Source organism: Theropithecus gelada, chromosome 3, assembly GCF_003255815.1.
Source record: "Theropithecus gelada isolate Dixy chromosome 3, Tgel_1.0, whole genome shotgun sequence".
Classification (NCBI taxonomy): domain Eukaryota; kingdom Metazoa; phylum Chordata; class Mammalia; order Primates; family Cercopithecidae; genus Theropithecus; species Theropithecus gelada.
In genome coordinates, this window is record NC_037670.1 from 14,063,775 (window position 1) to 14,089,558 (window position 25,784).

The 25,784-nt window shown below is 45.6% G+C and overlaps 1 protein-coding gene across 1 annotated transcript in view; it reads left to right on the top strand.

Annotated features, from left to right (window-relative positions):
- The first annotated feature begins 379 nt into the window (after positions 1-379).
- KPNA7 (karyopherin subunit alpha 7) overlaps positions 380-25,784 on the top strand; it is a 35,298-nt gene continuing 9,893 nt past the window's right edge. The window contains exons 1-7 of the mRNA XM_025380723.1: positions 380-462; positions 4,856-4,987; positions 12,157-12,239; positions 13,004-13,272; positions 15,574-15,656; positions 20,337-20,600; positions 24,294-24,527. Of these exons, the coding sequence (XP_025236508.1) occupies positions 397-462; positions 4,856-4,987; positions 12,157-12,239; positions 13,004-13,272; positions 15,574-15,656; positions 20,337-20,600; positions 24,294-24,527 (1,131 nt within the window). The 5' untranslated portion in view covers positions 380-396. The remainder of the gene's footprint in view (positions 463-4,855; positions 4,988-12,156; positions 12,240-13,003; positions 13,273-15,573; positions 15,657-20,336; positions 20,601-24,293; positions 24,528-25,784) is intronic.

The following is a 25,784-nucleotide window of genomic DNA, read 5'->3' on the forward strand; positions in this document are numbered from 1 at the left end:
AGGCTGCGGCAGGCAGATCACAAGTTCAGGAGTTCAAGACCAGCCTGGCCAACATGGTGAAACCCCATCTCTACTAAAAATACAAAAATTAGCTGGGCATGGTGGCAGGTGTCTGTAATCCCAGCTACCTGGGAGGCTGAGGCAGGAGAACTGCTTGAACCCGGGAGGTGGAGATTGCAGTGAGCTGATACCCTGCCACTGCACTCGAGCCTGGGTGACAGAGCGAGACTCCGTCTCAAAAAAAAAAAGGCTAGCTTCCTGGGTCTACTCTCTGTTCCACTGTGAGCCCTTTAAGGGTTAGAGCCTGGTGATACTGAAATAATAACCCACATAATGGGCGCTGAAAATTTCTTTGTTCCTGTCCAACCTGCAGGTAACTTACTACTTCCAGTCAATATGCCGACCTTAGATGCTCCAGAAGACAGGCGGAGAAAATTTAAGTACTGCGGCAAAGATGCATCTGTGAGTATAAAACACCTACCTGCTTCTATCGGGGGCCAGTGCAATCTGCATAGAAAATGGGGTGAAGAGACCAGGCACGGTGGCTCATGCCTGTAATCCCAACACTTTGAGAGGCTGAGGCAGGTAGATCACGAGGTCAGGAGATTAAGACCATCCTGGCCAATATGGTGTAACCCTGTCTCTACTAAAAATACAAAAACTACCTGGGCGTGGTGGCATGTACTTGTAATCCCAGCTACTTGGGAGGCTGAGGCAGGAGAATTGCTTGAACCCAGGAGGTGGAGGTTGCAGTGAGCTGAGATCACGCCACTGCACTCCAGCCTGGGCTACAAGAGAGAAACTCCATCTCAAAAAAAAAAAAAAAAGGGAGGATGGGGAGTGGTGGTGGTGGAGAGATGGGTTGATAAGGCAAATATAGCAAAAGATTCTTTAGATAGATGCCTAGGTGTTTCCCTGAATCAACCTTTCAACTTTTCTGTATGTTTGCTATTTTCATCGTAAAATATTAAAGGTGGGGAAGACAAAAAACATGTGGACTTAGGAGCCAGACAACTGTGGAATCAAATCAAAGTTTCCATGGAATCTTGCAATTATTTAATTTCAGAACCCCAGTTTCTTCATCCATAAAACAGGGCTGCTTAGCTGGGCTGTGGTGGCTCATGCCTGTGTTCCCAGCACTTTGGGAGGCCAAGGTGGGAGGATCGCTTGAGGACAGGAGTTCTAGATGAGCCTGGGTAACATACCAAGACCTCCAACTCTACAAAAACAAAACCAGCCAAGTGTGGTGGCAGGTACCTGTAGTCTCAGCTACTCTGGTGGCTGAGGCAGGAGGATTGCTTGAGCCCAGGAGTTCAAGGCTGCAGTGTACTGTGATTGTGCCACTGCACTCCAGTCTGGGTGACAGAGCCAGACCCTGTCTCTAAAACAAAACCAAACCAGAAAACCAGGCTGGGCTGGGCGTGGTGGCTCACGCCTGTAAGCCCAGCACTTTGGGAGGCTGAAGTGGGCAAATCGCTTGAGGTCAGGAGTTCGAGACCAGCCTGGCCAATGTGGTGAAACCCCGTCTGTACTAAAAATACAAATGGGCGTGGTGGCGGAGGCCTGTAATCCCAGCTGCTTGGGGGGCTGAGGCGGGAGAACTGCTTGAACCTGGGAGGCGGAGGTTGCAGTGAGTCGAGATTGTGCCACTGCACTCCACCCTGGGCAACAGTGTGGGACTTCGTCTGAAAAAAACAAAAAACCAGGCCGCTATTTATTTCCAAGGGGCTGGATGGCTTTCCCAGGGGCCAGTATACAGGTGTTTACAGCTGCTCATGTCAATGAGGCTTACCAAGGAGCTAAAACGTCAGCATATAGGTATGGCCAACAAGCATGCCTTGTAGACATAGGACTTGGAACTGAGAGGTCCAGGCTGTTCTTGCTGCCAGGTTGAGCCCAAGGGCTGGGGACAGTGGGAGGCGGGGGTCTGTGCTGCATATATGGATTCTAACTCTCACTCAGCCTCTTCGGTAGCATAGTTTTCTGTTGCTAGCTTTGTCCTCCATCTCTATCTTTTTATTTTTGCGATGAAGACTTGCTTCATAGTCCAGGCTGGAGTGCAATGGCGCAATCTCGACTCACTGCAACCTCTGCCTCGCAGGTTCAAGCGATTCTCATGCCTCAGCCTCCCAAGTAGCTGGGATTACAGGTGTGCGCCATTACACCTGGCTAAATTTTTGCATTTTTAGGGGAGACAGGGTTTTGCCATGTTGGCCAGTCTGGTCTCAAATTCCTGGCCTCAACTGATTTGCCTGCCTTGGCCTCCCAAAGTGCTGGGATTACAGGCATGAGCCTCTGCACCCAGCCCCCATCTCTGTGTCTTGACTGGCATCATATCAGTTTAGCTCCACCTTGGGAATCCAAAAGCCTGATGAGAATGAGGGAAGCACAGGGTCAGAGCAGCCTGGTTAGGCCACCATCAGGAACAAAATCACTTTTTATTTTTTATTTTTATTTTTTTGAGACGGAGTCTTGCTCTGTCACCAGGCTGGAGTGCAATGGTGTGATCTCAGCTCACTGCAACCTCCGGCTCCTGGATTCAAGCAATTCTCCTGCCTCAGCTTCCCAGGTAGCTGGGACTACAGGTGCCTGCCACCACGCATGGCTAATTTTTTGTGTGTGTTTTGGTAGAGATGGGGTTTCACCATGTTGGCCAGGATGGTCTCAATCTCCTGACCTCGTGATCCCCCTGCCTCAGCCTCCCAAAGTGCTGGGATTACAGGCATGAGCCACTGCCTCGCCCAGGAACCAAATCACTCTTACAGTAACCTATTCCAACAAAGAAGCTGTCTGGCTTCCAGAACCACTGCAGATTAAAGGAAATCAGTGAGAACAAAGGAATTGAGTCTTGACAGCAACAGGTAGGGCCTGCCAAAGAGAAGAGAGAAAGGTACAAAAGTGTTTACAGGGAAGACCTGCCTAGCGAGGGGGCAACAATGTGATGGGCTCAGTGATTCCCAAAGATGTTCCTGCCTTGCCATATAATGCCACCATGACCCTTTTACGTTTTTTCCTTTTATTATTTGATACATGATCTTGCTCTGTCATCCAGGCTGGAGTGCAGTGGCAGGATCATAGTTGACCGCAGCCTCTGCCTCCCAGGCTCAAGTGATCCTCCCACCTCAGCCTCCCAAGTAGCACCATGCCTGGCTAATTTTTTATTTTTCTTTGTAGGGACAGGGTCTCACTATGTTGGCCAGGCTGTTCTTGAACTCCTGAGCTCGAGCAGTCCTCCTGCCTTGGCCTCCCAAAGTGCTGAGATTGCAGGCATGAGCCACTGTGCCCAGTTGATGGTCCTTTTTCAAGCAAGAATTAAGTAGCTTAAGGAACCAAAAATATCTGATACATGGTGACTTCTTTATAATTGTTCTTGAAATGTCTTCAGCCTAAGCTCAGCTATCTAGAAAGGTTAAGTCATTTCCTCAGGATTCTTAATACTATAAAGTTTGAGTCATTAACTGGCAGAGAGAGCGAGAGAGAGCGAGAGAGAGAGAGCACGAGCATAAGCATGTGTTTTTTTAGAGGCAGGGTCTCACTCTATTGCCCAGTCTGAAGTGCAGTGCTACAATCATAGCTCACTGCAGCCTAGACCTCCCTGGCTCAAGGGATCCTCCCACCTCAGCCTCCCAAGTAGCTAGGACTACAGGTGCATGCTACCATGCCCAGCTAATTTTTTTTTGGTAGAAAAAGGGTCTTGCTATGCTGTCCAGGCTGGTCTGGAACTCCTGGCCTCAGTGATCCTCCTGTCTTGACCTCCCAAAGTGCTGGGATTACAGGCATGAGTTACCATGCCCAGCCTCATTTTAGTTTTAATCTCCCTCAGTATGCAGTTTTGGGGATGAAGGCTTTAATGGCTTATAGACAGGTTTCATTAATAGTGGAAATGGGCCATGTACAGTTGCTCAGCCTACAATCTCAGCACTTTGGGAGACTGAGGCAGGTGGATCACTTGAGCTGAGGAATTCTAGAGCAGCCTGGCCAATATGGAGAAACCCCATCTCTACTAAAAATACAAAAATTAGCCAGGTGTGGTGACAAATGCCTGTAATCCCAGCTACTTGGGAGGCTGAGGCACAAGAATGGCTTGAACCCCAGAGGCAGAGGTTGTAGTGGGCTGAGATCGTGCCACTGCACTCCAGCCTGGGTGAAAGAGTGAGACTCCATCTCAAAAAGAAAAAAAATATATAAAATATATATAATATAAAAAATATATATAATATGTAATATAGATTTATATTACATATAAATATTTTGATATATATAATATCTATTGATATCTATTATAATTATAATCAAATATATATTTGATATATATTATATGTTATATAATATATAAAATATATATATATATAATTGTATAATATATAAAATATATATATAGTGAAAATGATCAGGGTGTCTAGGACATGGGCAGTCCCCCAGTTGTCCCCAGCACCACCTATCGTAGCCACCACTGAAAAGGCCTGGGCACATTCAGGAAGCAGCCATACACTTCAGGAAATCATCAGCGTCATTGAAGATGTGTTCAGACTTAGGGCAATGGGATGCTTTGCTGAAGTGTTTTTACAGCTGAGAATCCCGGCCTGTCAAGGTTGTGCATGGTCTTGCTTTATTTTGGAAGGAAGATCAAATTATTTTCCAGACGTGGTGTAAGAGAAAAGAGGAGGTAAACAGAGCTGAGATGATTTACTAACTGTGTGATCTGAACTCTTCCAGCCTATTGTATCTGTGAAAATGAAATTGGATGATTTGAAACATGTTTGACAGACTAAATGTGGCATCCTCACTCCTGGTTCTACATGTGGTGACATCCCCACTCCCGGTTCTAAATGCTCCAATTTCTTTTCCTCACTAGCTGAGGCGACAGCAGAGGATGGCGGTCAGCCTGGAGCTCCGAAAGGCCAAGAAAGATGAACAAACCTTAAAGAGAAGGAATATCACGAGCTTCTGCCTTGACACACCTGAAAAACCAGCCAAAGGGGTGGCGGTCAGTACGTAGTGTTTAGAGTAGTCTTGGGCAAAATATGTTCTTAGCAAGTGTCTCTGGCTGGATAATGTTTAATAAATTCAGAACTTGCAAACTCTTTTTGGCCTTTTAAAGAAAGGAGTGAAGAGATTATGGTTTGAGCTAAACTGCCTTTGTCAAAAGGCTAATGGCCGTTACTCCTATGGCTCTGAGTCTGTGGAATCGAAGTTCTAGTGTGGGATGGAGAAGGTGCTATTTCTTTTATTTTACTTTTTAATTTTTTTAAATTTTTATTTTTTGAGACAGGGTCTCACTCTGTCACCCAGGATAGAGTGCAGTGTCACAATCAGAGCTCATTGCAGCCCTAACCTTCCTGGGTTCAAGTGAGCCTCCTGCCTCAGCGTCCAGAGTATATGGGACTATAGGCACTCACCACCATGCCTCGTGAATTTTTGTATTTTTTATAGAGACAGGATTTTGCCATGGTCTTGAACCCCTGGACTCAAGTGACTTGCCTGCCTCAGACTCCCAAAGTGCTGGGATTACAGGTGTGAGCCACTGCACCTGGCCAAAAGTGATATTTCTAATTGAAAATTTACTTGCTACCCCTTAGCCTGAAAACCGAGGAAATGAGGGTGGGTGAAGGTTATTTCTCAGCCCCAACCTCATTAAATGCAGATCTTGGGTTGACTTCAAGGTTAGTCTGGTTTCTGTGGATACCAAATACCTTGACCAGGAAGTTTTCCTTCTTAGCACCTCAATAATGGCGTCTCTATATTCTTTTGGGGTACACCACTGTCTGTCCTGCCTTAACCACCCACATGCACCCTTTTTACCCTGCTCGGCTTAGGGCTTGTAGAGGGCAGAGACTGGTTCCATTTTTGTCAAGTGGGTGGGTCCTATGACACATTCCCATTCATCAATGAAATGTGTAGTCATTCTCTGAATTGCCACAGGAGTCTGAATTATATCTCTAATTAGCTTCGTTTGTTTGGAGCAGTCCCTAGAATCCCCCCATCCAAGGAAGGTATGAAACAAAAGGCAAAAAAGGCCAGGCACAGTGGTTCACGCCTATAATCCTAGCACTTTGGGAGGACAAGGCAAGTGGATTACCTGAGGTCAGGAGTTTGAGACCAGCCTGGTCAACCTGGTGAAACCCCATCTCTACTAAGAATATAAAAAATTAGCTGGGCGTGGTGGCGTGCACCTGTAATCTCAGCTGCTCAGGAGGCTGAGGTAGGAGAGTCACTTGAACCTGGGAGACGGAGGTTGCAGTGAGCCAAGATCGTGCCACTGCACTCCAACCTGGGTGACAAAGTGAGACTCCATCTCAAAAAACAACAACAAAAAAAAGTTTTTTTTTTTTTTTTTTAAGACAGAATCTCACTCTGTTGCCCAGGCTGGAGTGCAGTGGTATGATCTTGGCTCACCGCAACCTCCACCTCCTGGGTTCATGCCATTCTCTTGCCTCAGCCTCCCGAGTAGCTGGGACTACAGGTGCCCGCCACCACACCCGAATAATTTTTTGTATTTTTAGTAGAGATGGTGTTTCACCGTGTTAGCCAGAATGGTCTTGATCCCCTGACCTCATGAACCGTCTGCCTCAGCCTCCCTAAGTGCTGGGATTACAGGTGTGAGCGACCACACCCGGTATATTAGCATATTTTAAAGAAATGAAGGTATAATTCACATCAAAATTCACTCTTTACCTAACCAGTGGTTTCTAGTATAGTCACAAAGTTGTGCAACCATTGCCACTAGCTAATTCCAGAACCTATTCATCAACTCAAACAGAAACTCCACACTCATTCAGGAGTCACTCCCCATTCCTCATCCCCCACCGTCTCTGCAAACACTAGTCTACTTTCTGTGTCTCTGGAACGACCTCTTCTAGACATTCCCTATAAATGCAATCATACAACATGTGAGCTTTTGTGTTGACCTTTTATGTTTTCAAAGTTCATCCATGTTCTAGCATGTATCAATACTTCATTCCTTTTGGGCAGAATGATATTCTGTTTTATGGAGAGACCACATTTTGTTTATCCATTTATTTGTGAGATGGAGTCTCACTCTGTCACCCAGGCTGGAATGCAATGGCACAATCTCAGCTCAATGCAACTTGATTGCTTCCCGGGATCAAGCCGTTCTCCTGCCTCAGCCTCCTGAGTAGCTAGGATTACAGGCATGTGTCACGCGCTAATTTTATATTTTAGTAGAGACGAGGTTTCACCATGTTGGCCAGGCTGGTCTCGAACTCCTGACCTCAAGTAATCCACCTGCCTTGGCCTCCCAAAGTGCTGGGATTACAGGCGTGAGCCACCGCGCCTGGCCTGTTTATCCGTTTATTAGTTAGGGGACTTTTGAGTTGTTTCTACTTTTTGGTTATTATGATGAGTGCTGTTATTAACATCCTGTGTACAAGTTTTTGTGTGGATGGGTGTTTTCAGTTCCACTGAAAATAACTGGGTTGTGTACTAAGCCTGTTTCACTCTTTGTGGTAGGCTGTATCATGGCACCCCAAGCGTCTGCATCTTCTAATACCCAAACCTGTGAATGTTACCCTATGACAAAAGGGATGTAGCAGATGTGATTAAGTTAAGGATTTTTGAGATAGAGAGGTGATCCTGAATTATCTGGGTGGGCCTGGCATTCAACGATTCTTATAAGAAGAGCAATGTGATGACAAAAGCAGATGCCGGGCATGGTGGCTCATGCTTGTAATCCCAGCACATTGGGAGGCTGAGGCAGGAGGATCACTTGAGCTCAGGAGTCCGAGACCAGCCTGGCCAACGTGGTGAAACTGCATCTCTATGAAAAATATAAAAATTAGCCAGGCCTGGTGGCTCACGCCTATAATCCCAGCATATTGGGAGGCTGAGGTGGGTGGATCACTTGAAGTCAGGAGTTGGAGACCATCCTGGCCAACATGGTGAAACGCCATCTCTACTAAAAATATAAAAATTAGCTGGGTGTGGTGGCATGCACCTGTATTCCCAGCTACTTGGGAGGCTGAAGCAGGAGAATAGCTTGAGCAGTGACTTGAGATTGTGCCACTGCATTCCAGCCTAAGTAACAGAGTGAGACTGTCCCTGCCACCAAAAAAAAATTCAAGTCCTTTGTCCATTTTTAAGTCAAATTATTTTTTATTGATTATATATTCTAGATATTAAATCTTATAATTTCTAGATATTTATATATTCTAGATATTAAACCTTAGCAGATATGACTTGCAAATATATTCTGTTCTGTGGGTTGTCTTTTCATTTTCTTGATAGTATCCTTTGACGCATAAAGGTTTTTAATTTTGAAGAAGTCTAGTTTATTTTCTTGGTTGTGTTTTAGGCATCATATCTAAGAATTCATTGCCTAATCCAAGATCACAAAGATTTACATCTATAATTTCTTTCTAAGAGTTTATAATTTTAGCTCTTACTTTTAGGCCTTTGAGCCATTTGGAGTTAATTTTTGTAAATGGTGAGAATAGGAGTCCAACTTTGTGCTTTTGCACGTGATATATAGTTGTACCAGTACAATTATTTGGTGAGACTATTTTCTACCCATTGAATTGTCTTGGTACCTTTGTCAAAAAATCAATTGACCATGAATGTGAGGATTCATTTGTGGACTCTCAGTTCTCTTCCATTGATCTATATGTTTATCTTTATGTCATGAAAGGTTTGATTACTGTAGTTTTGTGGTAAGTTTCAAAATTGGCAAGGATGAGTCTTTCAGATTTGTTCTTTTTTCAATATAATTTTGGCTCTTCTGGATCCCTTGTTTTCCATATGAATCTTAAAATCAGTTTGTCAATTTCTACAATAAAAGCAGCTCTGATTTTGATGGAGATTGCACTGAACCTATAGAAAGGAGTCATTGAACTTACAAGGTTGGAGTATTGCCATCTTAACAATGTTAAGTCTTCCAGTCCATGAACATGGGATACCTTTTCATTTCTGTTCTCCTTATTTTTTTATTTTTTATTTTTACAGTTTGCAGCATATAACTCTTGGATTTCTTTTGATAAATTTATTACTAAGCATTTTATTCTTTTTATGTTGTAAATTAAATTGCTTTATTTTGATTTTTGATCACTACTAGTGTTTAAAGATACAATTAATTTTTGTATATCAATTCTGCAACCTCGCTGAATTTATTAGCTCTAGGCTTTTTGTGTAAATTCCTTAGGATTTTCTACATATAAGATGATGTCACTTGCAAATAGTTTTATTTCTTTCCAATCTGTATGCACTTTATTTGTTGCCTAATTAATGCATCTAGAACTTCCAATGCCGTGTTGGATAAAAGTGAAAAGAGCAACATCCTTGTCTTATTCCTGATCTTGGGGAAAACCTTTTAGACTTTCACCATTAAGTGTGAGGCTACCTCTGAGTTCTTTGTAGATGCCTTTATCAGAAGTTGCCTTTTATTCCAGTTTGTTGAGTGTTTTTTTTAAATTATGGAAGTATGTTGAATTTTGTTAAATGTTTCTTCTGCATTGAGATTATCATGTGGTTCCCCCCTTTGTTAATACGGGGTACTATGTTGATTTTTTTCACATGTTAAATTCACTTCTGAATTCCTGAGTTCAAATCCTAATTCATCATGATGACCAATATGTTGACCATATGTTTCAAAAGTTTATGCATTCGGTTTCCTCCTATTTTGTTGAATTTCTGCATCAGTAGTTATGAGGGATATTAGTGTATACTTGTCTTGTAATATCCTTGGTTTGGTGTCAGAGTAATACTAGCCTCGAAGAATGAGCGAGAAATTTTTGTAAAGATGGTAAAGTTTTTGTTTTTTTTTTTTTTTCTTTGAGATGGAATTTCACTCTTGTCACCCAGGCTGGAGTGCAAAGGTGCGACCTTGGCTCACTGCGCCTCAGCTTTTTGGCGTTGATGCTTTCTGATAAGAAATCAGCTGTTAATCTTATTGATGCTTTGTACATGAATTGCTTCTCTTTTGCTGGTTTCAATGTTTTTGATTCTATAGTTTTGGCTTTCAACAGTTAGATTATAAATGTTTGGATCTTGGAATTTATTCTATTTGGAGTTCATTGAGCTTTTTGGATGTGTAGATTAATTATTCTATTGGATTTGGGAATTTCTTTGGCCATTATTTCTTTAAATATACTTTCTGCCTCTTTCCCTCTTCTCCTTCCTATTCTGCATTTGTTGGTATCCTTGATGATGTCCCACAGATCTCTAAAGATCTGTCAATTTTCTTTTCTTTTTTTTTTTTTTTTTGAGACGGAGTCTCGCTCTGTCACCCAGGCTGGAGTGCAGTGGCCGGATCTCAGCTCACTGCAAGCTCCACCTCCCAGGTTTACGCCATTCTCCTGCCTCAGCCTCCCGAGTAGCTGGGACTACAGGCGCCCGCCACCTCGCCCGGCTAAGTTTTCGTATTTTTTAGTAGAGACGGGGTTTCACCGTGTCAGCCAGGATGGTCTCGATCTCCTGACCTCGTGATCCGCCCGTCTCGGCCTCCCAAAGTGCTGGGATTACAGGCTTGAGCCACCGCGCCCGGCCAGATCTGTCAATTTTCATCTTCAGTCTCTTGTGTGTGTTATCTTCCTCAGACTGGATAATTGCAATTAGCGTATCTTCAGCTTCACTGCTGCTTTATTATGTCTGCTTATCTGCTGTTAAGCCCCTTTAGTGAATTTTTTGTTTCAGTTATTCTCCAATTCCAGAATTTGTATCTGGCTCCTTCCAGTAACTGTTATCTGTTCACTGATAGTCTCTATTTAGTGAGACACCATTCTTGCACTTTAGTTCTTTAGTCATGGTTTAGTTCTTTGACTATATTTAAAATATTTGTCTAGTTCAACATCTGGTCTCCTCAGGGACTATTTCTATTGATTGCTTTTTTCACATATATATGTATATGTGTCTGTCACACTTTCTTTGCTTGTCTCATAATCTTTGTTGAAAACCAGTCATTTAAAATAGTGTAACAACTCTAGAAACCAGGTTTTCCATTGCCCCAGGGTTTGTTTTTGTTGCTGGGTGTGATTAGTAATTTCTGAATTAATTATCTAAAATCTGTATTTTTTGTGATGTGTGGCTGCTGAAGTGTCTGCTCAGTTTGCTTAGTGGTCAACTAATAATTAGAGATTCACTTTAACACTCGGAACCACAAGGAAAAGAACACTCAAATTTTGCCAAGAAGCTCTATGTTGGGGGCATGCTTTCACCAGTCAGCCAAGTAGTTGACAATTCTGCCATAAGCCTCTACGTCCTGTTTGCACAGAGCCTCAAGGTCAGCAAGAGGTAAGAGCTGAGGGTCTTAGGGGTGTGTGTGTGTGTGTGTGTGTGTGTGTGTGTGTGTGTGTGTTTAAAGCATATGCATAGCCCTACACATAATATTCCTTTCAAGTTTTTTTTGTTAGCCTGTTTATCCCAACTCTTATTCAACCTCTCAGGTAGCTGTGAAGTTAAACAACTTCCTCTGTTTTCAACATATATTCTTAGGGAAAAGCCTTTTCATACTGAGTAAGCTCTGAGTCAAAGCAGTCTGTAAGTAGAATCTTTCAGGGTATGACCAGACAGATCAAATAATAATTTTCTGGGAATGAGGCTCCAAAGGAGCACCTACCTATTTTGCCTCTTCTGGTGGCTGTGAGGCTGTTGTTTTTCACAATGAGTGTGGACTGTTGGTTTTCAAGGCTACCATGGAGCTGAGGGTGGGTGGGAATAGGGCAAGTCAAAATGCCACAAAGCTCTCATGATTCTTACAGCGATTCAGTTGTCTTTCTTGGATAAACACTTCCTGGCTTGAATAAAACAATTGGCCGCCAGCCTTTGGTCAATTTCTACCGTGCTGAAAAAGTTGATTCTATTTTTGTCAGTTTTCTCATTGCCCCTGTGGAGGAGATAATTTTTTGGACGTCCTTAGTCTGCCATTTTGTTTTGTGTTCACTAGCATGTTCTTACTGCATGGGATAATAATGTTCTGGGGATCCAAGTAATGATAGGAATTACTTCTCCCCTAAGAGTGGGAAGGGTCACACAGATCTGTGAGATCTATGGACTATATTCTTCCCTCCCCAAATATAGAACAGCATGCAAGATGGGACATCCTGTTCAAGCCAGGCTGTTTTAATCAGATGGATGATGGCTAGCGTAAGTGATGTTTACAGTTCATTTTGACAGAGAATCTGACCTGAAATGTGTCTCTCCTTGCAGGTCAGCCTCAATCTGGGTGAAATAATCAAAGGTGTGAATAGCTCAGATCCAGTCCTATGTTTCCAGGCCACCCAGACAGCCAGGTATCTCCAAACAGACTTCTGCTGTTGCAGGTTCATAGTTAGCAATGAGCTCCAGTGGTGGCTACAGCTCCAGTGGCCTATTTGGTTCCTTGGCATTGGCAACATGCCCGTAAAACACAAGAAAAGGCTAGCCCGTCTAAAAGACAAAATTGCTATTCTACACTGTCCTTGAGGGCAATTTAAAAGGTACGATGTGTTGTCAGAGATGAATTGCTTAATTTACATTGGCCTCTACAGAAATTTCATCTTGTAGATAACACCTTAAAGGGGAAAATGTTGGTTTACCACTGAAAAATGCTATCGGCTGAATGCTAGGATGTTAAGTAGCTCCGGCCCAGCTATGTGGCTCATCTGATAGTTAGGAATGCCAAGAACACATATAAAATGAGGTTTTCTTTTTTTCTCTTTTGAGATGGAGTCTCACTGTCACCCAGGCTGGAGTGCAGTGGTATGATCTTGGCTCGCTGCAACCTCCGTCTACTGGGTTCAAGTGATTCTCCTGCCTCAGCCTCCAGAGAAGCTGAGATTACAGGCATGCACCACCACACCCAGCTAATTTTTGTATTTTTAGTAGAGACGGGATTTCACCATGTTGGCTGGGCTGGTCTCCATCTCCTGACCTCCTGACCTCAAGTGATCTGCCCACCTTGGCCTCCCAAAGTACTGGGATTACAGGTGTGAGCCATTGCACCTGGCCTAAAAGGAGGTCCTCAATACCTCCCTCACATGACCTCCCCCTCCCCACCCTCTCTTTGATTGAACAGGAAAATGCTATCCCAGGAAAAGAACCCCCCTCTGAAATTGGTCATTGAAGCGGGCCTCATTCCCAGGATGGTGGAGTTCCTGAAGTCATCACTTTACCCCTGCTTGCAGTTTGAGGCTGCCTGGGCCCTGACCAACATTGCTTCGGGGACTTCGGAGCAGACTCGAGCCGTGGTAGAAGGGGGAGCCATCCAGCCCTTGATCGAGCTCCTGTCTTCCTCCAACATGGCTGTGTGTGAACAGGCAGTGTGGGCTCTTGGTAATATAGCCGGTGAGACTCTCCCCTTAGTGGGCTAAGAAGACGGGGGGCCAGGTGTGTAGGATACCGTAAGGGTTCTTTGGGTGGTGGGGTATACTCGATGTCCCAGAACCCCTTGCCATGTAAATACCCAGAAGTGCTGGCAAGGGTACAATGAGCTGTTTCAAAACTCAAAGCCAGGCCAGGCACGGTGGTTCATGTCTGTAATCCCAGCATGTTGGGAGGCCAAGGCAGATGGATAACTTGAGGTCAGGAGTTCAAGACCAGCCTGGCCAACATGGTGGAACCCCATCTCTACTAAATATACAAAAATTAGCCAGGCGTGGTGGCGCGTGCCCTGTAGTCCCAGCTACTCGGGAGGCTGAGGCAGGAGAATCACTTGAACCTGGGAGGAGGAGGTTGCAGTGAGCAGAGATCATGCCACTGCACTCCAGTGTGGGCAACAGAGGGAGATACTGTTTCAAAACACCAAGAACCCTCAAATCCAAGTTTAGAGGGCAAATATTGAAGCTGGAACAGGATGATACAGTGTATACTGAAGCCACAGGCTAACTAGAGACATCTGCCAACACCAGGGTCCTACAGCCTCAGGGCTTAGTGGCTTCAAGAACAAGTCTTTGGCTTATGCAGTGTGGGAGTTTATGACAGACCCTTACATAACTCGGGACCCCAGAAGGACTCTGCCTTCCGTGGAGGCTGCTAAGGGAACATGCCAAAAACAAACAAAACAAACTCCTTGGTTTGGGCTAACAAGCCTTCCCTGAAAGTGGAATCCTAAGACTATCTTTCTGAATGTGGTACTCGATGCTGTTTCCTGCATGGTGTAGTGAATTAGTGCTGTAGGGTTGGAAGCCCCCAGATTCTTTTTTTTTTTTTTTTCGGAGACGGAGTCTCGCTCTGTCACCCAGGCTGGGGTGCAGTGGCTGGATCTCAGCTCACTGCAAGCTCCGCCTCCCGGGTTTACGCCATTCTCCTGCCTCAGCCTCCCGAATAGCTGGGACTACAGGTGCCAGCCACCTCGCCTGGCTAGTTTTTTGTATTTTTTTAGTAGAGACGGGAGTTCACTGTGTTGGCCAGGATGGTCTCGATCTCCTGACCTCGTGATCCGCCCGTCTCGGCCTCCCAAAGTGCTGGGATTACAGGCTTGAGCCACCGCGCCCGGCCCCAGATTCTTGACTGACATTAATCCAGTGACTTTCTAGGGAAAACTCAATTAGGTCCCTCAGGATTTTGACAAATTAAGATCAGCCAACTATTAGCATTTTCAAGTTCACAGAAGCAACAACCCCCTGTGACTGAGTCATCAGAAACAGTATGATTAGACCTCCAAGGACTCCACATATTGGAATTAGCAAACAGAATATAAAATAACCGCTAAAAGAAAACAAAAAAATGTTTGCAGAGGCTTTGGCATAGTGGCTCATGCCCTTAATCTCAGCACTTTAGGAGGTAGAGGTGGGAGGATGACTTGAGCCCAGGAGTTTAAGACCAGCCTGGGCAATGTAGTGAGACCTCATCTGTACAAAAAATAAAAATATTCGCCAGGCATAGTGGTGCGTGCCTGTATTCCCAGCTACTCAGGAGGCTGAAGTAGGAGGATTGCTTGAGTCCTGGAGGTCGAGGCTGCAGTCAGCTATGATCACACCACTGTACTCCAACCTGGGCAACAGAGTGAGATCCTATTTCCCCCTCCCCTGCACCACCCCCCCACCAAAAAAATAACAACAAAAGTTGCATAAGGAAAAAGTACCTATTAGAGAAGTTGTCTCTCATTTCGCTTGGTGCAGTAAAGTGGGCAAGACTGGATGGTACAATGTGACTCCTTGCCTTGATGGATGACAAATACAAATAGAGACTTCTAGGGTCTAAAATTGTTATCCTAGCTAAGGTAGCCAATGGCTGGTCACCAGCACCAACAGATCCCCAGACTTTGTTCTGAGTTGCATTGGAAGTTACTGCCCTGTGCCAAGGTCTTCTGGGAAGACAACTTGGCCTGCACCAGCCTTCGTCTTCCTGAGAACCATCCTGTGAGATGCCACCAGCCCACCTCGGCTGAGTTGGCTGGCTCTACTATGCCTACAGCCTCTGCTTCTAGCAGTTGCTGCTGTGTGATGCCTGCCTGTTACATCAGGACTGTCCACCCACCAGCCACGCCAGAGATCCAGAATTTAGTATGTGGCTATACTACCTACTTGCTAAACCCGGGAATGAGGTTTTATCTCTTGCCCTTTGCACGCTCTTAAAAAAATTAGTCGCCCACTTCAGGATTGTCTTTGTTCTCTCTCTGAATGTCACATTCTGATCTATTTATAGGTGACGGCCCAGAGTTCAGAGATAGCGTCATCTCAAACAATGCCATCCCACATCTGCTAGCCTTGATTTCACCCACCCTACCGGTGAGTGTCTTTTTCTTTCTCTTTTTTTTTTTTTTTGAATTAAAATTTTAATTTTAATAGAGATGGGGCCTCACTGTTCTGCCCAGGCTGGTCTTGAACTCCTGGCCTCAAGCAATCCTCCTACCTCGGCCTCTCAAAGTTTTGGGATTATGCACGTGAGCCACAGTACCAAGCCAAGGGAATGTCTTTAAATGAGAGAGAACCTCGTTAGGTAACAAATTCTAATGTTGGGAAATTGGGAAGTACTTCCAAATCAATGCTAGATCATGTGGCTGCTGCCTGGCCTTTTAGGACCTTACAAACAAGGTTCAGGGCTGGGCATGGTGGCTTGTGTCTGATTCCAGTGCTTTCTAGGCCAAGACAGAAGGATCACTTGACACCAAGAGTTCAAAACCAACCTGGCAACATAGTGAGACCTTGCTTCTAAAAATAAAAAAAATAGCTGAGCATGGTGGCGCATACCTGTAGTCTCAGCTACGCAGGAGGCTGAGGTGGGAGGATTGCTTGAGCCCAGGAGATGGAGGCTGCAGAGAGCTAAGATCACACCACTGCACTCCAGTCTGGGTGACAGATTGAGACTCTGTCTCTTAAAAAAAAAAAACAAACCAATAATAATGAGGCTTAGGACTGAGTATCATTTTAGGTAAAGATTGACTCAGCTCTGTCTTTTGGGGCCCGTAGCACTGATCTTTCTCTTTGAGGCATTGGAAGAGGCCTACAAGCTTACCATCTTGCAAAATAGATGACTGAAATCTCCATTCTAGGGTCACAGTTTAGCATATGTGCCTAGTGTTCCATTATTGGAACGCTAAGCTTGTGAGAGTTATTTATATCCTACTGCTCATGGTCATCGCCAAGGTCTGCATTTTCACACACAAAAAATGTGCAACCTCCGGCTTAAATGGGTTGTCTCCCCGGTTCTGTTCATGGGGAACAGGATCTTCTTTTGAGGCTTAGAGTCAAGGTTGGTTGATTGTGGTTATTGATTGAAGAGGACTTCTGGTTTAGGAACTGGGTTCTAGGTTTGCCTCAAACAAAAATGAAGAGAAGCCAGAGGACTATGTTCAAAACCTTCAGCTGGGCACAGTGGCTCACGCCTGTAATCCCAGCACTTTGGGAGGCTGAGGTGGGTGGATCACCTGAGGTCAGGAGTTCGAGACCAGGCTGACCAATATGGCGAAATCCTATGTCTACTAAAAATACAAAAACTAGCCAGCCATGATGGCACGTGCCTGTAGTCCCAGCTGCTCGGGAGGCTGAGGTAGGAGAGTTGCTTGAACCCGGGAGGTGATGGTTACAGTGAGCCAAGATGGCGCCACCGTGCTCCAGCCTAGGCAACGGAGCAAGACTCCGTCTCAGAAACCTTCAAGATGGGAGAAAAATCTGACATAGTTGAACCAAAAAAAGACTAGCCATGACTTGAGAGAGTTTAAGTAGAGAACACTTAAGATGGCAAGCAGGAAAAGGGCTTAGATACCTTCCTGCAGGCAACGAGGAGGCTTTGGAGGATTTGGAGGATTTTGAGGCAAGGGAGTCAAGTGGTCTGATGTTTCAGAAAGGTCCTTCTGGCTGCCGGCTCTAGAATTATATAGCAGAGGGAGGCCGGGTGCGGTAGGTCATGCCTGTAATCCCAGCACTTTGGGAGGCCGAGGTGGGTGGGTCAAGAGATCAAAACCATCCTGGCCAACATGGTGAAACCCCGTCTCTACTAAAAATACAAAAATTAGCCTGACGTAGTGGCACACATCTATAGTCCCAGCTACTCGGGAGGCTGAGGCAGAAGAATCACTTGAACCTGGGAGGCGGAGGTTGCAGTGAGCTGAGATTGTGCCACTGCACTCCAGCCTGGTGACAGAGCAAGACTCCGTCTCAAAAAAAAAAAAAAAAAAAAAAAATTACATAGCAGAGTGGACCTGAAGCAGGTGGGTCTGGGACGTAGCCATCCTAGACATGAAAGGGAGACACCTAGAAGCCAGAATGCCCCTAGGTTTCAGGTTAGATTGTTCAGATGATTGTCTTCCTAGAGAAAGGGGAAAAGTGCAGGGAAAAAAAAATTGAAGCTTTCGTTGCAGTCGTGAAGTTGAGGCGAGTTAGAGACACCATTGCAGTAGAGTGGGATTGATGTGTCCTGCTAGATGACATATGTGTATATGTCACCCAGCCAGGCAAGGTCAGTTGGGGCCAGGGATCACAGCAGACCTGACCTGGCTGGCTGCTTGTTTTGTAAATAAAGTTTTATCAAGCTGGGAGTGGTGTGGCGCACGTCTGTAGTCCCAGCTACTTGGGAAGCCAAGGTGAGAGGATTGCTTGAGTTTGAGGCTGCAGTGAGCTGTGATTGTACCACTGCACTCCAGCCTGGGTGACAGTGTGAGACCCTGTCTCTTTAAAAAAAAAAAAAAAAAAAAAAAGTTTTACTGACACGCATTTTCATTTCATACTGTCTGGGCTACAAGGACCATGGTTGTTGCCACAGAAGCCACAGGCTACAAATGTTTGCGATCTGGCTCTTTACAGAAAAAGCTTGTCAACCCCTGACCTAGAATGTGAGGAGAGCCTGGGACCCAGTCCTGTGGGCTCTAAGATTCTAAAGTCAGGCAGAGCCTGCCAAAAAGACTGAGTAGAAACAGCTCATCATTTGGCCATAGAAAACCGGGCTTGGTGTCACAGTTGCCAAGAAGAGCTCTTTCTTTTCTTTTTAGTTTTTTTTAGTGTGTTTTGTTTTTTTTTTTTTTTTTTTTTGGAGACCGAGTCTCGCTCTGTCACCCGGCTGGAGTGCAGTGGCACAATCTCGGCTCACTGCAACCACTGCCTCCCGGGTTCAAGCGATTCTCCTGCTTCAGCCTCCCGAGTAGCTGGGATTATAGGTACGTGCCACCATGCCTGGTTAATTTTTGTATTTTTAGTAGAGACGGGGTTTCACCATCTTGGCCAGGCTGGTCTTGAACTCCTGACCTCATGATCCACCGGCCTCGGCCTCCGAAAGTGCTGGGATTACAGGTGTAAGCCACTGTGCCTGGCCAAGAGCTCCCTCGAAAGGGAAGGGCTGACTACTAACCACAGCTGAGAGGGACAGGAACTTTAGGACCAAGAAGCAGCTGCTTGAACCCGGGAGGCGGAGGTTGCAGTGAGCTGAGATTGCGCCACTGCACTCCAGTCTGGTGACAGAGCAAGACTCCATCTCAAAAAAAAAAAAAAAAAAAATTATATAGCAGAGATGGTGAAGCAGGTGGGTCTGGGACATAGCCATCCTAAACATCCTAAAGAGCCTTTAGGTCCTAAAGTGCCTTTAGGACCAAGAAGCATCCTTAACCCCAAAGAAGGGTTAGAAACATGACTAGAATGGCCTGAAGAACAACTGGAGGCCAGGCGCTCATGTCTGGAACCCCAGCACTTTGGGAGGCCGAGGTGGGAGGATCCCTTGAGCCCAGGAATTTGAGACCAGCCTGGGCAACATAGCAAGACTTTTCTCTACAAAAAGCATGCCTGCAGCCACAGCTACTCAGGAGGCAGAAGTAGGAGGATCACTTAGGCCTGGGAGGTTGAGGCTATAGCGAGCTATGATCATGGCACTGCACTGCAGCCTGGGCAACACAGTGAGACCCTGTCTCAACAAATAACTCCAACAGTTGAGAATTTGGGAGGTAGACAGTGAATACAGATGCCTCTTTGAGGGTGGACTCTGAAAGACAGAAGTAGGGTGATAGCTGAAAGGGCCAGAAAGGGAGGGGCTGACAGTCCCAGAATGTTTCCTTACTGGTGGGAGTGATCTGGGGGCAGGGATGATTTTGGGCAGAATCTTTAAAGGCAAAAAGTAAGGGCCAGGTGTGGTGACTCAGGCCTGTCATCTCAGCACTTTGGGAGGCCGAGGTAGGCAGATCACTTGAGCCCAGGAGTTGAAGTCCAGACTGGGCAACATAGCAAGACCCCTGTCTCTACTGAAACTAAAATTAATAATTATAAAAGGCCGAAAGGGATGGGATCCAGAGGCAGAGTAGGAAGACCAATCCTCAAATAGAGGATTAGAAGTCTGGGGATGACATGCTGGTAGTGTTTTAGACCAGTGGGAAGACCAAGTAACTCCTGCTTGATCTTGTTGTCAATGAAAAATAGAATTAGGTCATCAAGTAGAGTGGGAAAGAACATTTTGAAAGACACGAGGAAACTTCCATCTAACGTTGAAATGTGAAATACAAAGCTCGTTCTGTATCCCTAATACTCATCACTGCCTAGAACACATTTCTATTTGTAGTTCAAAAGCTCTGGTTCAGCCTGGTACAGTGGCTCAACCCTGTAATCCCAGCACGTTGGGAGGCCGAGGCCAGCAGATCTCGTGAGATCAGGAGTTTGAGACCAGCCTGGGCAACATGGTGAAACCCCATCTCTACTAAAAATACAAACATTAGCTGGGCATGCGTGGTGGCGGGTGCCTGTAATCCCAGCTACTCAGGAGGCTGAGGCAGGAGAATCACTTGAACCCGGGAGGCGGAGGTTGCAGTGAGCCAAGATTGCATCACTGCACTCCAGCCTGGGTGACAGAGCAAGGCTGTCTGAAAATAGTTAAATTGTAAAAAGCTCTGGTTCATGCTGATCCACAATATTGATTGGAAATTGCAAGAACACACTGCTGTCTACATTTTCTCTCCTTTGCACCCAATGCTGGAGGCAGTCTCCTTGTTACAGATCACATTTCTGCGGAACATCACGTGGACCTTGTCGAATCTGTGCCGAAACAAGAACCCATATCCTTGTGACTCTGCAGTGAAGCAGTTACTGCCGGCCCTCCTTCACCTCCTGCAGCACCAGGATAGTGAGATTCTCTCGGATGCCTGCTGGGCACTGTCCTACCTCACTGATGGCTGCAATAAACGCATCGGCCAAGTGGTTGACACAGGGGTCTTGCCCAGGCTGGTAGTGCTCATGACCAGTTCAGAACTCAATGTCTTGGTAAATGTAATCCTGGGCCCTGAGGATTCGAGTCCTTGAGTCATAGTCACTTTAGCAGGTTTTGGAGCAAGGCTTGTCATCTGCATTTCCCTGGTCTTTGCTATTTTTTTTTTTTTTTTTTTTTTTTTTTTTGAGACAGTCTTGCTATGTCAACCAGGCTGGAATGCAGTGGCACAATCTCAGCTCATTGCAACTTCTGCCTCCAGGGTTCAAGTGATTCTCCTGTCTCAGCCTCCGGGGTAGCAGGGATTATAGGCGGTCGCCACCACACCTGGCTCATTTTGTATTTTTAGTAGAGACAGGGTTTCACCATGTAGGCCAGGCTAGTCTCGAACTCCTGACCTCAGGGGATCCTCCTGCCTCAGCCTCCCAAACTGCTGGGATTAGAGGCGCAAGCCACCATGCCTGCCCATCTTTGCTACTCTCTAGCCAAAAGCTTGAATCTATGTTGATGTCAAATCCTAGTGGGTGTTAAGTAACTGACTTTTTCTTAACTGGATAACTAGAAAAAGAAAAGTACCAAGTGAAATTACTTATAATCCCACCACCCAGTGAACTATTCACACACCGTCTCCTTCTAGCGGTCTACATGTGTAGACTTTAGCAAATTGGCTTATACTAAATGGGTGTATAAGCTCATCATAACATTTGAATTTTTTACACAAGTATAAAAGAAAATTCCACTGGGTATACTGGCTCACGCCTGTCCAACATTTAGGGAGGCTGAGGCAGGCAGTTTGCTTGAGGCCAAGAGTTTGAGACCAGCCTGGGAAACATAGTGAGACCCCATCTCCTTTAAAAAAAAAAAAAAAAAAAAAAGGCCACGCATGGTGGCTCACAGCTGTAAAAATACAAAAATTTCTTTTTAAAAACACAAAAAAATTAGCTGAGTGTGGTGCTGCACAGCTGTAATTCCAGCTACTTGGGAGGCTGAGGCAGGAGAATGCCTTCAACCCAGGAGGTGGAGGTTGCAGTGAGCTGAGATCGTGCCACTGCACTCCAGCCTGGGTGACCGTGAGATTCTATCTCAAAAAAAAAAAAAAAAAAAAATTTGGCTGAGACCTGTAGTCTCAGTTACTGGGGAGGCAGAGTTGGGAGAATTTATTGAACCCAGAAGTTTGAGGATGCAATGAGCTATGATGGCGCACTGTACTCTAGCCAGAGTGACACAGTGAGATGCTGGGGATTAAGAAACAAACAAAAAAAACCATTATCCTCTCCCCAGTTTGTTCTCTTAGACTAGCTCAGATATAGGCAGAAGGCTAGTGAAACCATTACTAATTGCTTTTCTAGGTTATTATTTTTTGTGAGACAGAGTCTGTCTCCCAGGCTGGAGTGCAGTGGTGCGATCTTGGCTCACTGCAACCTCCACTTCCCGAGTTCAAGCGATTCTCCTGCCTCGGCCTCCTGAGTAGCTGGGATCACAGGCACCCACTACCACCATGCCCAGCTAATTTTTGTATTTTTAGTAAAGACAGGGTTTCACCAGGTTGGCCAGGCTGGTCCTGAACTTTTGACCTCAGGTGATCTGCCCACCTCAGCCTCCCAAAGTGCTGGGGTTACAGGCATGAGCCACTGTACCCTGCCGCCTTGCTATGTTATTAAACATGCCACCTACATCAGATACTGCTTTGAAACGTGGGTGCATTTTATTATATTGAAGATGTCTTTACACTGCCTGCTCTTTATTTTCTTAATCTTTTGCCTAATGTTGCATATTCTGCAGCTTTAGTGATCATCTATTTGGAGATTAGCATAGGATTTCTCAGATGTCGAGTTGGTTAGGGATAGTGCTAGGGGCATGGAGAGTATGAGATAAGAAAATTTTTTTTTTTTTTTTGAGACGAAGTCTCACTCTGTCGCCCCTGTTGCCCAGGCCGGAGTGCGGTGATGCGATCTTGGCTTCCTACAACCTCCGTCTCCCGGGTTCAAGCAATTTTCCTGCCTCAGCCTCCCAAGTAGCTGGGACTGCAGGTGTGCACCACCACACCCAGCTAATTTTTATTTTATTTTTTTATTTTATTTTATTTTATTTTTTTTGAGACGGAGTCTCGCTCTGTCGCCCAGGCTGGAGTGCAGTGGCCGGATCTCAGCTCACTGCAAGCTCCGCCTCCCGGGTTCCCGCCATTCTCCTGCCTCAGCCTCCCGAGTAGCTGGGACTACAGGCGCCCACAACCGCACCCGGCTAATTTTTTGTATTTTTAATAGAGACGAGGTTTCACCGTGGTCTCGATCTCCTGACCTTGTGATCCGCCTGCCTCGGCCTCCCAAAGTGCTGGGATTACAGGCGTGAGCCACTGCGCCCGGCAATTTTTATATTTTTAGTAGAGACGGCGTTTTACCATGTTGGCCAGGCTGGTCTCGAACTCCTGGACTCAAGTAATCCACCCTCCTCGGCCTCCCAAAGTGGAGAAGCAAATTCTCTAAGAAGTTGCTTACCCCCAGGTTTCTGGGGCCCATTTGGAGCTGCCCTGGTAAGGCCATGACTGGCCTGAAGTACCACTTCTACCTCACTTCAGTATCAGGTAAGTAGCCTAATAGGCTAGGAAAATTCTAGAACTGTTGCTGGGCGCTTAATTGGGGCTGCCACTACAGCGCAGAGAAATCTGAATAAAGCCATGGTCAGCTATTATAGGAGAGTTGTTTTAAGTTCAATGAGAGACCTGTCCTGGGGATCTTCTGAGTTATTATGAAGGGTTTTCTGATCACACCATAATGGCATTGAGATCTCATGATCTCCAATTAAATATGCAACAAGCTTGACACTGGTGATAAATACTAATTCAGTCGTTGTTACATGATAAAGAGTATAGTCACTGGGCACAGTAGCTCACGCCTGTAATGCCAGCCCTTTGGGAGGCCGAGGTGGGTAGATCACTTGAGGTCAGGAGTTTGAGACAAGTCTGGGCAACATGGTGAAAACTCGTCTCTACTAAAAATACAAACATTAGCCGGGCGTGGTGGTGCACACCTGTAATCCCAGCTACTCGGGAGGCTGAGGCAGGAGAATTGCTTGAACCCAGGAGGCAGAGGTTGCAGTGACAGTGAGCCAAAATCGTACCACTGCACTCCAGCCTGGGCAACAGCAAGACCTTGCCTCAAAAAAAAAAAAAAAAAAGCAAAACTAGAGTCAACTTAACATTTGATGATGACATTGAAAGCATATGAAAAGTACAACAGTGTTTCTTGGAGATTTCTATCCCACTTGAGCCAAACAAGTGGGAAGCCAGAAAGTTCCTTTAAATCCCATTTAAACATCCAAGGGCCAGGCACAGTGGCTCATGATTGTAATTCCAGCACTTTGGGAAGTCAAGGCAGGATCACTTGAGACCAGCCTGGACAACATAGCAAGACCCCTGTCTCCACAAAAAAAAACTTAAAAATTAGCCGGGCATGGTGGCACATACGTATAGTCCCAGATACTTGGGAGGTTGAGGGAGGAGGATCACTTGAGCCCAAGAGTTGAAGGCTGCAGTGAGCTGCATTCCAGCCTGGATAACAGTAAGACCCTCTCCCTTAAAGTAAAAAGGCCATAGATGAATTGAATAAATCATGATCACAGATACAATTCCTGTTCGGTCTTCTAGACAACCATCAGCTATAGCATGACAGTGTTTGGGAGGGAACAGAACTTGGTGTGAGTGTTGCCTTTCCTGGGATAGACTTGAAAGACTTCTAGCCTTACTCTTCCAGACTCCTTCTCTCCGCACCGTGGGGAACATTGTCACGGGCACAGATGAGCAGACGCAGGTGGCCATCGACGCGGGCGTGCTGAACGTGCTCCCCCAGCTCCTGCAGCACAACAAGCCCTCCATCCAGAAGGAGGCAGCCTGGGCCCTGAGCAACGTAGCGGCGGGGCCCTGTCACCACATCCAGCAGCTGCTTGCCTACGATGCCTTGCCTCCCTTGGTGGCCGTGCTAAAAAACGTAAGTGGTGCACACAGCAACCATGGCAAAGGACTACTTTTCAATAGCACTGGGTTGAACTCCTTCAGGAATCCAGACACAGGCGCAGAAGCAGACTGAGATCACAGCAGAGCTCTGAAACCTCAGTCCTAGCTCTGCCTGAAAAAAAGGAAGGGGACGTTCCATTCTGAAGAACCCATTAAAAGATTTGGAAGATGGAACAAGCATTGTTCAATGACAAGGTGACCCCATGGCTCAAGCATCCGAAAGCTCAAGAGCTAGTAAATATTGGCTTATGTCTAAGTGGTGTTCAAAGAATATGCCATCTATTCTCTCCCTACCAAAAGAGGGTGGAGCTTTTATTTTTAGCAGGACAAACATATCATGCTATGGTGATATCATACACGGAAGGAAAAAGCCAAGTTAAATTGACGAAAGTGGTCATGTCAAAATTCAAATCTAAATGTAGAAATACACTAAAGCAGGCTGAGTGCAGTGGCTCACGGCTGTAATTCCAACATTTTGGGAGGCCCAGTCAGGTGGATAGATTGAGCTCAGGAGTATGAGACCAGCCTGGGCAATGTGGTGAAACTCTTTCTCTATGAAAAGTATATGTATACAAAAATTAGCCAGGCATGGTGGCGTATGCCTGTGGTCCCAGCTACTTCAGAGGCTAAGGTAGGAGGATCAATTGAGCCCGGGAGGTCAAGGCTACCGTAAGCTAGGATCGTACAACTGCACTGTAGCCTGTGTGACACAGTGAGACCCTGTCTCAAAAAAAAAAAACAAAAAAAACAAAAAAACAAAACAAAAAAAAACATTGGGGACAGGCACAGTAGCTTATGCCTGTAGTCCCAGCACTTTGGGAGGCCAAGGCAAGTGGATCACCTGAGATCAGGAGTTCAATACCAGCCTAGCCAACATGGTGAAAACCCCATCCTTACTCAAAATACAAAAAATTAGCCAGGTTGTGATAGTGGGTGCCTGTAATCCCAGCTACTTGGGAGGCTCAGACAGGAGAATCACTTGAACCTGGGGGGTGGAGGTTGCAGTGAGCCAATATCGTGCCCCTGCACTCCAGCCTGGGCAGCAAGAGTAAAACTCTGTCTCAAAAACAAACAAACAAAAACTTCATTATTTCTCCTGATTTGCATTCCCCTTTTGCAGGAGCACGACTATCCTTGGCATTTTTCTTTTTGCTACCTTTAAAGGAATGAGCTATGTTTAAACCATTTATAGTCAGGAGTGGTTACCTTGGGCTGGGGGTGGGGAGGCAGA